The sequence below is a fragment of the Rhipicephalus microplus genome, chromosome 6 (genome assembly GCF_043290135.1).
Source record: "Rhipicephalus microplus isolate Deutch F79 chromosome 6, USDA_Rmic, whole genome shotgun sequence".
Lineage (NCBI taxonomy): Eukaryota > Metazoa > Arthropoda > Arachnida > Ixodida > Ixodidae > Rhipicephalus > Rhipicephalus microplus.
Genome location: NC_134705.1, coordinates 165844153 through 165860095, shown reverse-complemented (window position 1 = coordinate 165860095; position 15943 = coordinate 165844153). Strand labels below are relative to the sequence as shown.

The 15943-nt window shown below is 45.5% G+C and overlaps 1 protein-coding gene across 1 annotated transcript; it reads right to left on the bottom strand.

Moving 5' to 3' along the window:
- Positions 1–6357: 6357 nt before the first annotated feature.
- LOC119168348 (iris) lies at positions 6358–7569 on the bottom strand. Its single transcript, XM_037419753.2, has one exon. It carries the CDS (start codon positions 7521–7523, stop codon positions 6786–6788), a length of 738 nt encoding a protein of 245 aa, XP_037275650.2. The 5' UTR covers positions 7524–7569; the 3' UTR covers positions 6358–6785.
- Positions 7570–15943: the final 8374 nt, after the last annotated feature.

The following is a 15943-nucleotide window of genomic DNA, read 5'->3' as shown; positions in this document are numbered from 1 at the left end:
TGTCATGCTTTGCTTCACAGTGGACAGTCACCTCTAGTGCGCTGTAAAGGAAGGAATGCCTATGCATGTGATGTTAGTCTTTGTAAACTCTGCTAGGGGGTTTACTGCGAGTGCAGTTGTAGAATTGTCCACCGTGTGTCTGTGAGGCAGTACGTGCACTTACGCAGCTGTCCACTTTGTTGATGCCGTGTATGGTGAATTACGGCTGCGCCCTTAATCATGGGTCGGCAAACTTCAGTCACTCACTCGTTAAGCAGTTCCCGGTGTGTGATGTCTGATGCGTTCGTATGCTTCTGTAACACAATATTACATCTGTTAACGTGACGTCTCGTACATCATCAGAATTGTGTGGGACGTTTTTCTGAAACACTGGCACAGCCCTTTGGTAGAGTACTTTTGCCACGTAGGACGCCTGTGTTTTGTACCGCCGAGAACCCTGATTTTATTGTTTGCAATCTTCGGGATAGTTCGTGCGTGAGAAACGGCACCGACGTCGCATATACAGTAAACTCCCTTTAAACGAAACTCTCTTAAATAAAACTGCTGCTTAAATGAAACAACTGCGACTAATATGTTTGGTTTCGTACTTGAATATTATACCCCTGTTTACCTCTCAGTAAATGAAACTCCTCTGAAAGTAAACACATTTTCCTGGTCCCTTCAAATTTTGTTTAAAAGGAGTCTACTGTAAGCGAAATATAATGTCACGTATGTGAAACGTCCTTCCCTTACCCAGAAATGTCAGTGAAGAAGGCCTTGAAAAAAAAAAAAATTCGCTGAAGAATACGATACTGCCTAATGCAAATTCTTAGTGCAGATTTGTGTGTTGGGGCAAGGCCAACTGTGTTCAATGTTTCTGGCTTTACGCAAGGTACTGACCATGCTTAAATCATGACTTATGGGAAGTAGAAGAGCATCCAGAATCCCAGTATTCTTCTTTCTCGCGGATAAGCGAGGTACCGGCTACAGATCTGCAAGGCATTAGGTGCACGTTCTTGATGCTGAATGTGACTGATGACAATGAAAAACTATGGCTGAGCACATTGTAATGGGTGGGATGCGTGATACCTCACACTCATTCTGCAATCGGCATTGTGTCATGGCTGGTTGTTACTTTACTCTTCTGCCACGCTATATTACGTAGGCAGATGCGATTATTTGCCCGACGCCAGTAAAGAATTTTTTACAACTGAGCTTCAAACACCAATGTAGCTCAGCTGTAGAACACTTCACTGCCCGGATTTAAATACCATTCGAACCCGGGTAATATTTTTTTTTCTGATTTTGTTTATTCATGTCCATCGGTGATGTCACCGGCGACGACACCGCTCCGTGGGAACGGGCACATAGGAGCTACGCTGTAAAAAGTGAGTTTCGCCGCAAGGACCAAGCAATGAATGCGACAAGAAATTGGAATTCTATACGAAATTGGGCTGGAAGCTTACTCCTTTAGCATGTGGCTGGGCATAACTGAACGATATACGGTGGCGTATAGAAACATGCCGATGCAGGGAACGAAGTGACCTTTGTGCTCGTTCGGGGAAGTTGGTTCATGATTACCACTAGAAAAACTGGTCTGGAAAGACGATAGAAAGAAAAGACACTGACCACGGCAGTCTGTGTCCTCTGTTCATCCCAGCCCTTCAGCGCTGTTTTATAGTAGAGCTATTAACCTTTTCAGATGCCATATATGTATAACTTTCTGTAAGTGCATCAAATTGTTATGTTATTTCAACGCACTGCAACAAAAAAATAAAATGTCAATACTGTAGCGAAGATTCGGGGTTCTTTAATCTAGACGCATCTGAAAGCCAGGGAGACAAAGAAGTGCGAGAGCAATTCCGCCCAGGCAAGTGATGACAAGACGACACGATTTCGGGGAGCATTCGTTGGGGTTTATTCATCTAAAACAACTTAAATATACACCATGCAATAAATCAAAAATACAAAAATGAAAAATGATGGCACACCCCTCTGGCTTGCATTACTGGTCTCTGGTGGTGAGGTGTGCTGTTGACCCAGAGTCCGCTCACCCCAAAAGACGCCCGATTCGCTGCTTAAATGGAGTTTTGCAGCATACAGAGGTGCGTGGACCGCATGGAAGATCACTGTTTTCCACCAATTAGAAAACGGCTTACACGAACCAATCAGGCAAGCCGAAAATAACCAATCTCAACACAAGTTTACAATGTCGCGTGTATCCCTCTTCGCAACAAAACTGAGACAGTTCCTGGAAACAGCACATTCTCAAAAGCTGCCTCGACGTGCATTCGACTCTCATTCGAGAGCTAAAGTTTTGGTCCTTGGTCGTCCCGAAGGCCCCAGCTATAGCTCGCTCGTTTGGGGCGCGGGGCACCAGTGACCTATCGGATGCAGCTTCCCTTCAACTCTCATTCTTCTTCGAGGGTCCTTCTCCGAGAAAAGTTGTGAACTAACGTCTCTAACAATTTTTGACAAAGGGCTCCAGTGGTAGTTGAAAAAGAAAAGAAAAAAAAAGCCTTTTGCTGGACATTGCCTTCGCGACAATATGTTAATTCCAGGCCGCGTTCCCGTGTCCTCGAGAGCCTTTACTACCGATCGGCCGCCTTTTCTGACCATGCTCAAAAGGTGTTGCAGGGTCCTTTTAAAAGGAACGTGAAATAGTACTTTGAAGTTTTGTCAGCGTTTAGGTTAGGGCGTCACCAAACTATTGGCACCACAAATTTACCGACGCTCATTGTACCAAGGCCACTACGGACAATTATGCCATAACCATGTTCTCACCCTAACCGTGCCTCCGTGATTCACGAGATACGCTGGCCATCGCAGAGCTCTCATGAGCCCACTCGACAATTTGGCTTCACCCAGTCTAGACCTCCGAGATTGCACGCCGACAGGATGCGTGCAATCTCGGAGGCCATCACCCAGTTGGCCCAACAGGCAGTACCCACACCCTCAAGCAACAGAGACGAAGATCGCAGAGTAGTCGATATGTGCTCCAGGTGCTGTCATCCTACCAGCCGATCTAGAGTTACTGTATATGTTACCTATACAGTAATTCCGAGGCGGTCTTACCTGGGCATTCTAGAGCCAATCAGATTAGCACCCTAGGTGACATCACGTTACCATAGCATGCCGTTCTGTGAAAGAGTTGTTGAAAACGCGTTTGGTACCAATCTGCATCTGTAAAGCGCTTACGCAGGGAGCTCAAATCGGTCTGTGAATGACCCTTAGGACTTGGCCTACTTGCCCAATGTGTTTGCACAAAATCGTCGAAACTGTTTCAGGGTCCCCTTAAATGAAGACAAGCTTGTGAAGCAAGAGGTTCAGTTTATCCAAAGCTCAATATGCCTTGCTTTTTCTTAGCCCTTAGTTCTTAGCCCTTAGCCCTGCGTCTGTTTGTTGCAAAGTCATAGAGCATATATAATAGCAAAGCATATCATGGTTCACTTGGAGGTTAATCAATTACTTAATGACTGTCAGCATGGATTTAGAAGTGGCAAGTCCGTAGTGACGCAATTGATTCAAACAATTCACGATTTCAGCTCGGCTATAGACGATTGCAAACAAGTTGATGTAATTCGTATTGATTTTGCTAAAGCCTTTGATGTTGTAAACCACACTAAACTGCTTTTTAAACTGAGTAAAATGGGATTCAGTGATGAAATTTTAAATTGGATTGGCACCTACCTGAGTAAACGCAAGCAAGCAGTGAGGATTGATGGTTCTTTTTCAGCTACGCTAGATGTGTTTTCAGGTGTGCCTCAAGGGTCCGTGCTTGGCCCGCTGTTGTTTTTGTTGTACATAATTGATATAAGTAATATTGTAAAGCCACCTGTTAAGATGAAACTTTATGCTGATGATTGTTTGATTTATATGCCTGTAAGCTGTACTGATGATCAACTCGAGTTAAATAAAGTGCCTTGAAGATTTGGAATTGTGGTGTTGCGAATGGGATATGCAAATTAACTTTAAAAAAACAACATATGTACACATTACCAATAAAAAAAATGTTCTCGATTTCCAGTACAACATCGGGAGCAATAAACTCAGTAAAACGACCCATTTTAAATACTTAGGGGTGACAATTACAAACAACTTAACTTGGCACCGTCACATTGATTCGGTTTGTTCTGAGTCATTTAAAAAACTGTGTTTTCTACGAGCAAAGATGCATAAATCACCGAAACAGGTAAAGCTGCTTGCATACCACACATATATTAGACCTAGACTGGAATACGCCTCTGTGGTTTGGAGCCCTCACCAGAAACACTTGGTCACCAAGTTAGAACGTATTCAGAGGCGTGCAGCTCGGTTTGTGTGCTCTAAATATAGAAGGCGGGATTCAGTAACTGATATGCTAAATTCATGCAATTTAGAATCACTGGAAGTTCGAAGACGGAAACAAAAACTTAAAACATTATTTCGTATAATGCAAGGGATATTCAAAATACCTAAAGACGAGTACATACGCCTTCCCGGAAAACGTAGCACTAGATTGAATCATGATGCCCCCATTGAACCTTTCAGCGCTCGCACTGACATTTTTTGGTGGTCATTTTTCCCGGATGCTATAGAACAATGGAATTCTTTACCCCAACATGTTATTAATAGTACCGATGTGCAAACTTTTGACAGAGAAATTGATGCTTATTTTGGTAATAGTTGAAGTACTGCCCATTCTGTTTTCCTGTGTTTATTGCTTAGTGGTTTTTTTTTAGGTGTTCTGTTTGTACTCATATTGTACTCCCTCCCTGTTATGACCCTCAAGCGAGGGTTGACAGTATTATTAAATAAAAAAATAAAAAAAAATACATATAGGAAGTGTTAAGATGGAGTATGGACGTGGGTAGTAATTAAAAATGTATCATTAACATGAACTTGCACGCACTGTCTTCATCATGTTCATCGCTTTCCTCTTCTGCGTCGCTACCAAATAAACCTGCGTCAATTGGTCCCGCGAACGATGCGATAGCTCTATGTGCGAGAGAACGGGTAAAGAGGGAGAAAAGGAGATAGAAACAGATCAATTCCGGGCTCACGCCTGTGTTCTAGAGTGAGTGCTGACGTTGCATCAGACCGTACGTTGCCCTTTGAACAGTGACAGCCAATGTCCTTGATAATCTCACGATGTGCACACAGCTATCACGCTTACCAAAAGACTTCGATACACCTCGTAACACTTGGCTCGAAGCTGAAAACTGCAACACGTACGACTGCTCGTTGGCTGCTTTGCATGAAATGGATTCCCACAAGGTGTGGGATGTGCCGAATTTTTTTTCTTCTAAACTTCGTGCTGCATATGGCTTCAGTGCAAGCACTTCTGATGACAGCGCAACGGGTACAAAGGTATGAGTCATTTCTGAATCTCCTCAACATAACGTGAGTGGGCTGGTAGGCGACCACGCCTGGCCTTTCAGAGTGCGCATTTCTTGCCAAAGGCAGAAAACCCCCTTCCCCCCTCCCCACCACCTCTTCCAACACCCCTAATGCGCCTTTGACGACTGGAATGGCTGGCACATTTCACTTCTGCTTGAGCCACGACCGTCGGCAGGCAGTCCTACATACCACTCGAGGGGTAATGTTATTTATTATGAACTTATACGAACATCACGGTGACGCCCATAGCGAAATCGCCCCTGGGATGTCCATATAATTGCTATTGTAATAAAAAATCAATGGAACATAGTTGGCCGTGCCATCTTATCACACGAACTGCTGGAGATTTAACAGACCTTGTATAATAGGGCCTGAAAGCTGGTCACATGTCGTGCAGAAATTAATTAGGTAAACCATCTATTATGTGAGTTTATTGAAACTTCAATTAAAATTGCAACTTATGACCAATGTTAGGCAGATGAAAGGATGCTTTAAGGCGAATTCGAACCACGTTGTGAGCCGAACTTACACTATGCATTTGTGTGAACTTGAGAACTGCTTAATCACACGACCTCACCACCATATGTAAAGCTTTCCTACGTGCGAGAAAGTTATGCTCACGCTTGAATTCTCACGCGCGAGTTGGGTTATCCCAACGTTATACGGCGTCCGCGATAGGCATTCGAAACATCGATGTTTTGCCTTGCAAGAAAATGCAATATCCGCTAAGCTACCTTATTACTTCGATAGGTAATGCTACAGGAGCTCGGAATTCTAGGAGCGAAAAGCCTAGTGCTCGACAGTGTGCGTCAATGTCGCTTACCATAACGATGCGCTATTTTTGCGTCATTGTTATTAACTCTCTTTTTTTTACAAAAAGTATCGGTTTTAACTTTCAAGAACAAGGGATTAACCTCTCTCTAGGTTTGGGTGGCGTTATACACAAGCGACGAGACGCGCAAAAACTCATGTGGTGAGTTTTTCAGTGAGATACAATAATAACACTTCGACAACTTTCGCTTTGTTTAGGGCCTGCGTACAGATCCGACTAAGAGGATTACATCCGGTTCATTAGTCTTAATGATGAACATGAAAGGGTGGTCCACCTTAAAGAGTGTGGGTGGCAGCGTATTGTAGGCGCAGCACGTCATGATCGTTCCCGTCGCGGCCGCCGCTTCAGTGCCTTCCTCGTCAACCTGGAGGAACGTCTTGTGAAGGATGTCGGTCACCGCGGGTTTGCCGGACTCGAAGATCCCCGAAAGGTCGGCCACCTCTGGCTTGAACAAGTCCACGACACCGAGAGCCCTGAGAACATCCTTGAGAGCGAGGCCACGCTCGATCTTGAGCTTGGGAAGGGTAAGGCAGACTTTAGGGTTTTGCTCGAGACTCGCCAGCAACGTGCTAAGAGTCACCGACGTAAGGTGCTTCTACAGAAAGGGCAGGCCTTCCACTTCGTCCGGTAGTAGGATGACCATGGACATCTTGCCGCCTCTGTAGGGCATCTCAAGGGCTCGAGCCCTGAGCTCCTTGGAAGTGCTGATTTTGTAACCGTAAGCATGGGACATGGTGTCCACTTTCACAACGTTCTCGGAATCGAGGTGAAAGTCGTGCGGTTTGGTAAGGTGCGCCGTGAAGGGCGAGCTCCAGAAACCCTTGAAGTAAATGGCGTTCAGCAGTAGCAACGTGGTATTGGCGCCGACGCTGCCTGGTGGCAGCAGATCCCGAATCTTGGAGGCGGTCTGTTTCAAGACCCACTCGTTGGCTTCCAGACGAACATCTTCGTGGTTCTTGGAGAAGTCGACGGACGTGACGGTTGCGCCGTACGAGTTCTCCATGTCGGAACGATAACTCTTCTGGACCGCGAAGCGTTGGTCGCCGTACACACGGTTGGCCACGTGAAACTCGACGTCCGGCGCGAATTCCGAAAGTTGTTTGAGCAATTTCGTGACACTGCACTGAACTTTGCTCCGATCGTTTTTGACGTGAAGAAGGGCGGCGAGTTGTTCGGCGGTGTTGTTGCGCGCCCCGGCGAGAGCCATAGTGAGTGGTAGGGCGATGCTGAACGGGGAGAAAAAGATATTCTGGCCGCCCTTGTTTTGGGACTGCAGTTTGCCGTACATGTCCAAGGCAAACTGGAGAAGCGAGTCGTTGAGACCTTGCGCCATGACTGGGTTTGCTATGAGAAAAGAGGTGAGCAAGATGTGAAGAGTCAAGTTTGGAGGCAGCAATGCGTGAAACTGCGGTAACAAGGACGAGTTATTGTCATATGAAAACCTATTATAATTCGTTAGGAAATCGCCCAACAAAATTTCACAAAAGTTCGTTAAAACGAGAAACATTTATGGACGAAATTTAGCGCGAGCTGAACGTATAGCTTGTGTTCTTTCTTGTGCACAACGTGATTCCGGTTTATGCTGTACTTTCAAAGACATGTAACAGTGTTAGTTTATCTCGACTCTGACCATAAGTCACTGTGCTTACGCAGAAGAACCTCACGTCGGGGATTTCGCTAATGTTTACGATAACCTCCCTAATCGAACTACGTATACGACTAAGCTTAAATGAGTCACATTTAGTTCTACCATGAGCTACATCAGCTGAAACATCGAATTCATGTTTACTCTACGATTACTCGTAATATTTTATTACAATGTGACATACTACAGAACGGCAAGAACTACCTTTCCACTTCAGCATTTATTGCCATGAACGCTTTTTGATTGTCCGTTGCGTGGAACAGTGGTGTTTGTGCTCAGCTGCCGACCCGAAAGTCGTGGGTTTGAACCCATGGCCGCGGCTGTTGCATTTCAATGGACGCGAAATGCTATAGACGTCCGTCTTCCGATGTGCGGTGACAGTGCGCAGTAAAGAAATGCAATCGGTCAAAATTTCTGGAGCCTTGCAGTGCGGAGTCCCCCACAATGATATCGCGGTTTTGGGGCATAGAACCGTAGATATTTTCTTATTATCACTTTTTCCTGTACAGGTAACATTAGGAAGCTATAGCCTTTGAAATGTAATTTCAATTATTCATGTCATATTTCCCACAAGTACATACGTGGCTCTGCTTATTATTCAGCGTATAAGATTACACCGCAGTTAGACGAGACATGTGCACACGTGTTTCCAAGCCTCGATTTTTACAATATAGCTTGAAAAAAGAAACTCCTGTCTTTGAGAATGAACACATTTTTGTAGCGCGCTGTACGGTTAATCTTATTGTGCAGATTTAGTTGAGCGTCTGCTACAGCTTTGTGGACGCAGCCTGTCGTAGAAAATGACTGCCAGGCTGCTTCTGCAAAGCTGCTGTGGACGCTCAACGATTTTGTTTAGCTTGGTTCGCTCTATTGTGACGCTTCTCGAGGCGTGCGGCTCGTTCTTCGTCCGTCTCCTCGGCTCCCTGCTTCCTCTTGGTTTCGTTCCGACGACGAAGCGATGATCCATGCAGACTCTTCGACTCACTTCATTTACATACCTGCCGATGAATCCCATCGAGCCGCATACGATAAAACGCTGACTCCTCCTCTGTTACGTTTTAAAAGCGCGACTGAACGCGGGCATGGTAGAACACGTGTACAAACACACGCGTGACGCCGAATTTCAACTGGAACATGGTGGAAACACGGTTTCATTGTCGGCTCTGACGTCATGCCAGTTGACGCGGCGAGTGGTGTGGCCACGCGCCAGCCACCGTGAAGCGGTGAAAATTCGGCCAATATGTAGCACTCGCTAAAGAAAAACCTTATAACACATACGTTGAGTTACTTCTTGTTTTCCAGTGTACGTGTTTATTAGATGGGAAGCAGCTCTTTGAATAGCCTGTGTAACGCTGTCTGTCCGTGTTTCCGTGCCAATGCCCCGCACCACGTTCCTTCCGCGGCAGGTGTTGGGGCGGTGCTTAGTAGGTCACGTCTTCTGTCACAGTGTGCGGTGACCTCAATCTGTTCCTCGCCTGCTGCGCGCTCGCCGCGTGTCACCTCTCTCTCTCTCTCTCTCTCGCTTCACCCTGTCCACGGCAGGCGTCGTTTCAGCGCACATAGAGTGAACACTCTTTCGGCTCGTGTCTCTGCAATGGAGAAGACCCTTACAACCCTCACAGCCCGGCCGTCGCCAGCGGTGTGAGGGTTAGAGGAATCCAGGGTTGCCACTGGTGCCTACTTTTCGCCAAATTGGCGAATTTGAGAGGCCCGTGGCGACCTTAAATGACAAATGGCAACATGGTGAATTTTTGACGATTTTCGGCTTAGTTTTTGACTGAGTTATTCAATATATATTCTCAGTTTCTTCAAAACAAATGGAGGACAAAGTTTTTTTTCTATTTTTCGCAGCTTTAGACTCACCAGTAGAAGGCGCACTTTAAGAAGAATTCAGTACGTCATTGTGATGCCTAGATTCTGGAGGCGTTGTCGCACAGGTGCATCCGCCAGCAACCTTCCAGAAAAATTCAGGTGAGCGGGCTACTTCGTGTGCCACGTGGTGATAACGTTATACTGCGGTCTTTAGGGCACTCGGCTGCTGGCCCGCAGGTCGCGGGATCAAATTCCGGCTTCGGCGGCTGCATTTTCGATGGAGGCGTAAATGTCGTAGGTCCGTGTTGGATTTGGGTGTGCAATAAAGAAACCAGGGTGGTCGCGATTTCTGGAGCTCACCACTACAGCGTCTCTCATGTTCATATGGTGGTTTTGTGACGTTAAACCCCATATATATATATATATATATATATATATATATATATATATATATATATATATATATATATATATATATATATATATATATATATATATATATATATATATATATCAACCAATTCTGTTCTTTAGCTCATGTAAGAGCCTAAACATTTGTCAAAGTTTCGCTTCTGAAGTGGCTAGAGGACGGTTGCACCACGTGTTTGTACCACAACTCCAGCTGTGATGAACAGCTCGTCGACTTCTTCACTACTGTAATACCCCCTAATATGGTACGTACTGCTTATATTAGGTTTTTAGCCGGCTAAGAAGTCGAATTTTTTGAGCAGCCTTCAGAAACTGCGTGACTGAGGCATATGCGTAGTGTAAAAAATCGCCGCACAGAAAGCGTAGTGAGGGCATCGCGACAGTTACTCAGCACTTTCGAATTTATTTCCGCAGCTTCTGTAAATAAGTTGTTCAATTATGGGACACGCCATTCCACTGCAATGAAATTCTCTAAATATTCAAGATGTCTATACGCACACCGTCTTTCTCTGGTTGTAGCAACTGCTTCGTCCTGTATTCGATGCAACTGGAAACCACCACAGACTTTGGTTACAGGCGCTAGCATTCAGGGATGCTGCTGGTGTAGTCATGCGCTTTCTCAGTGCTACCTCGCCACGGTTGTGGCTAAGGTGCTCGGCTGCTGTCCCACAGGTCGCGGGATCGAATCCCAGCTGCGGCGGCTGCGTGGATTTTCGATGCAGGCGAAAATGCTGTAGGCCCGTGTGCTCAGATTTGGGTGCACGTTAAAAATCCCAGGTGGTCAAAATTTCCGGAGCCATCCACTATGGCATCTCATAATCATAAGGTGGTTTTGGAACGTTAACCCCACATATCTATAAACCTTCCTCAGTGCTCGCATGGTGTAGCAGGGGATGTGACTGGAATTAGAAAAAGCGTCCGTATAATTTAGAGGTTACGGATGGTGCTGTACTTCGAGGAGCTATACATAGTTAGCAATTTTCATTACTATGGCACCCTGCAAATATGCGCAGTGGCGACTTCTTTGGCGAAATTTTAAGAACAATGGCTACGTTTGGAGACTTTTCGCTCGCCGTTTGGTAGATTTGACTCAAAAGTCAGTTGCAAGCCTGGGGGAACCGATCACGTTCGTGAATGCCGATGTCGCGCCCGCAACACCAATGAACCACGAGCCAGGCAAACCGAACGCAAGCGTCGGCAGTGGAAGACCAACGACACCGACGAGGCGCGAGTCAAGCACGCCAATCCCGTTCGAGAATGAAGACGGCGCGCGGGTAACACCGACGAGACGCGAGCCGAGGAAGCCGAGAGCAAGCGCCGACAGCAGAAGGCTAAAGCCGGCTAATCCTCGACGTCGTCGTCGTCGGCAACGTCTTGAAAGCGCCGCGCGCCCTCTGCCGAATCGCCGTGCGCAACGCTGCTGCTTCGCATCCAATCAGGGTTCTCTTTGAGAAGATGTTAATTTTAGCTCTCCATAATCCACCAAATATCAACAACTGTGATGCACCGGGAACGAACCCCGTGGTCAAACTTGCAACAGAACGATAATCTCTTGTCACCGAGGAACGCTCAGATTTCGCGCCTAAATTCAGCGAAGCACGAAGCTGATGTCACATACTTCAATGACGTACACTTCATGACATTTCATTAGTACTCATAAACAACGCTATTGATTGGCGAATGAATAACGATGATTATATGGCCGCGTATATGCCGAAAAAACAGATCGTTAAAGTATACCGCCAAGAATGAGCGCTCACCTCGGTCTATTTGTTGATTTTTGTAGACCTTCAAACCGTTGATGCCTTCTTTGCCACTCTTGACCCTCGTCGGTCGCCGGTTTCGTGGCTCAAGTTGATTAGGGTCAACGCTGCTGCTGCTGCTGCTACTGATGATGATGATGACCCAAACAAATGGCTCACACCCGCTCTGGGGGATCGGCCAAGAAACGATTATTTATATAGGGGATCACATATCACTTATAAATCTAATGAATTTCAAAATGGTTAGAAAAAACCAAATTTTACTAATTGAGAGATTCGCAATTAAAAACGCCTTGATTCAGTTAGGAATCTTTGTACAGCAGATCAGATATTCCGATCATAATGACCTAATGAGGAGGTTCCCGAGGAGAGAATATTAGAAATAATGCAACCCAATCTAATTCGAATAAAAGCCTCTTTAGGAACAATTTTGCTCAGTGACTTGAAGTGACTACCCGATAAAAAATAATGCTCGATTGTTTCACCCTTGTTAGAGAATGAGAAAAGTGTATTACAAAAAATTTAGAGAGTAATGATTGGCACTTACCCACTATGGTGATTAGGCAAAGAAAAAGCCTATGTCGAAGCTTCGGTGCCTTGGTATACTGCCACAGGATGCCTTTGATGCCGTTTGTGAGTGATGTTTTAATCTTATCTTCAAAAATAATCGGCATTAAAATGCAACAAAATCTAACTAACTTCTTCAATATTGTTCCCATTAAGTTTTGATACGGCAGTCTGAAAATACGAGCTCTATAGCATATTACTTGGAGTCTTAATCAACGTATTAGTAATGTGGTCATTTGTTTCTTTATTTTTAAATGACCTCACCTTTTTCAAGTAGCCTTTTAAATTTCAACTACGCATTCTCGGCCAGTTATTCAGTGAGTACATGCCATAGGTTTCAAGCAAAAACAAACAAGTAAACGATATATATATATAGGCCGACCTCTCTGCCTTATTGAAAGGCAGAGAGGTCGGCCTGAGCCAGTGTGCTACAGCCTTCTACTCTGCACAGGTGATGAGAGAGGAGAAAAACATTTGGTAGGCAATGATGGCGAGACGAAAATTGCCCCGGTATCTGCATGTGACACTGCAAATGTCGTCGAAAGACGATAGTCATTGCGTCTGGAGAGAGTGAAAAAAACGTTTGTTTGATGTTCTGCACAAGAAAATCGGTTAATGGTATACTGCAGGCGCTGCGTTAGAGTGCCTTGAGCGTGCAGCAGAGGCGAACGAGCGCATCTAGTCACGTCACGCGCGAGACATGAGCGCTATCTGGCAGTTATCTTGGAAAACGAAGCGCAGGTGATAAGGCGTAGAACGCAAGGCGACGGGAACGTGCCACCACCGTGTCGTCTTAGCAAAGTGGTGGAAACACTTGCCTCTTCGTGCAAGCGTTGCCTGGTCAGCGCACCGTGATAAACGCTCCGGTCCTTATAATTACTTATGTAGGTTTTTTCTAGTAAGAGACACACATACAGAACATTGAAGTGTTGATATGGTGCCTCATATATGCGCAATAATTGATTTTTAATTTACAATCGCACAAGTATGAATGCTGAATCTTGAGCAATATTGGCGGGTGCTGCGGATGGGGTTGGCCTTTTGGAGTATCGTTAGGCCACTTTGATGCCGTTTGACGTACCTTAAGGGCGGACAAAAAGATAGACAGACAGACGAAAATTTTTGCGTTGAAGGTCCCCAAAAACTACTAACGTCTTTCAAAAGTTATGCGTGTATACAAGAACCACGTAACATAATGGCTTCGCTACATTATGCTGTCGAGTCCTGTACTCTTAATCCATCACAGTCTTGATAGCAGTGACGGAATTTGTCTGGTCGCACGTCGCTGACAAAATGGCAGTCTCACTGAGCGTTGCGACACCGATGCCTGTCAACTTTGACGCGAGCGCATTTCGCTGAGACACACATAGAGGGCGGTCGCGCAACAGACTTGACATGTGGACGATTTGGTGCAGCAAGAAAACCTGTTTTAGGAAACGCTTTCCTACCTTTTGGAGTAAGTTTGTCTGTGCCTGTCTAAGTCGTTTGGAGCCTATGTTTCGAAGTTCAGCAAGGTACATGTTTCACAAATGGTTCTCGCGCATATGTGATAGGGTCACTCTGTCGAATTGGTAATTACTGAATGGGTAACTTCGCGGGAGTTATGAGGTGTTCGTATGTACTTACTGTGCTCAGGGTCGAAGTCGCGTCAACCAATACGCCCATGTTGCCAGCGGCCGTTTAATGTCAGTCTTTGGACGGCCGTGATGTTTTGCTTTAATTTGAAGATGAAAGTCGTTCGTTGTTATGATAACATCGTGCTGAGTAGGTAACTGCTTGCGGAGTAGAAGGAGGAGGGAAATATGGCCGCATATTATGGTGCTTCGCTGCAGATGTCGTTGGATGACGAGTCATCCGCCGGTCTTCTTTTGTGCATAGCTTCGTATTTTCAGCTCAGCTTGAAACACACTATAGGTTTTTAGAATTACGCGTTTGTGTATTTTTTAGTAAGGGAACTTAGCACCAAATACTTGCGTAGTGACCTTGCGCCTCAGATATGCGTCACATTTGCGTTTTGATCGACAATGTTCGCAAGTATGAACGCAGCCACCAGTTATAGATGGCTGAGCGTTGAGCAAGTGCTTAAGCCTTGACCACGTGGCTGACTGTCTGATATTCAGACAGGCAGATCTCATCTTGTATATTTTCATCAAAGCATTCTGAACTAGTCGCTTGAGTTCGAGCATTGGGTTTTATGTCGCAGCTTAACGTTCATTCTAAATTTACCAGCACTTCTGTTAAGCATTAACGTTCCGCTGGTCAAGGGGCAGCACAGCAGGTAAGGGTCTGCTTCAACCGCCAGGAAGGATCACCGTTGGGCATTCCGCCGTCGGCAGAGGAGGCCTATAAGGTATTGGAGACAGTGGGGTATTCGCGGTCAGGGCACCAGTACTGCGAGCCTTATCGCTCCTCAGGCGGCGCTCGTAAGCGTGCACCATGGACTGCTGGCCGCGATACACGGTCCTGCAGTTTGAAGGTACGCAGATAGAACACATTAGATGAATTGCGCAGGAGCAATGCTCGGGATGCTTCAAAATACGAAAGGATGTTGATGCTTGCATCCAAGCTGAACTCCTAAATAGTGTTCAAGACCTCACAGAAACAATTGTAAAATAAAGAATTCGGATATCGTTTTTGTGTTCATCGACTCCAATGCTTAATTAGACATTTCCCTCGGGAAATGGAATAAACATTAAAATTTTACTTGCTTAATGATGTAGCCCGTGTGCTCAGATTTGGGTCCACGTTAAAGAACACCAGGTGGTCTAAATTTCCGGAGCCATCCACTACGGCTTCTCTGATAATCATATGGTGGTTTCGGGCGTTAAACCACACACATCAAATTTGATGATATTGTTTTCATCCTGAATGCGCTTGATTTAGCACAATGTAATGATCTATGAAGCTTCATAATTTGGCAGCATTTCTCGCAGATTGCACAGTGCTCGATTGGGGTTTGAGGAAGGCGAGGTATTGAAAGTAGCCTTTTCAGATTACTGCGCGCTAACCTGTGCAGTGCGGTCTTGAGAGATATCTACTCGAGAGTGGTCTTGCAGCCCGTAGAGCTCGCAAGGTGGGCCAGCTTCGGGCCATCACTCTCGGCTACCAAGCAACGCGCATTCCCAGCCCTTTGATGCCCATTTTTTTTTTTCAATGCGCAGCGTTAAGAACACTTTCGCGTGCTTCAAGAATGCTCGAAATACGCCAATTACGTTGTCAGAAAAAAATTGCGTTTATTTATAGGTGAGTGAGTCATATAACATAAGAGTACTGAATGCTGGGTGGGTTGGTAATTCATACAGAACTGCGCAAAGAAGGCGACAAGAAACAGAGAAGCCACACACAAAAGCGCTTATGTGTGCGCCTTCTCTGTTTCTTGTCGCTCTTTCGAGCAGTTTTGTAGTTGTGAGTGAGTTGTCGATCCCCCAAAAATTGGCCACATGTGACACTGCTTCACATGGAATTCAAGGAAACAGTTATGGCTAAGATTCATACGTATGCACATGTTGCACTCAGCGTACTACGAAAATGTCTATG

What these genes read in the sequence shown, in the direction of transcription:
- LOC119168348 (XM_037419753.2), bottom strand. Translation starts at nt 7,523, where the DNA reads ATGGCGCAAGGTCTCAACGACTCGCTTCTCCAGTTTGCCTTGGACATG.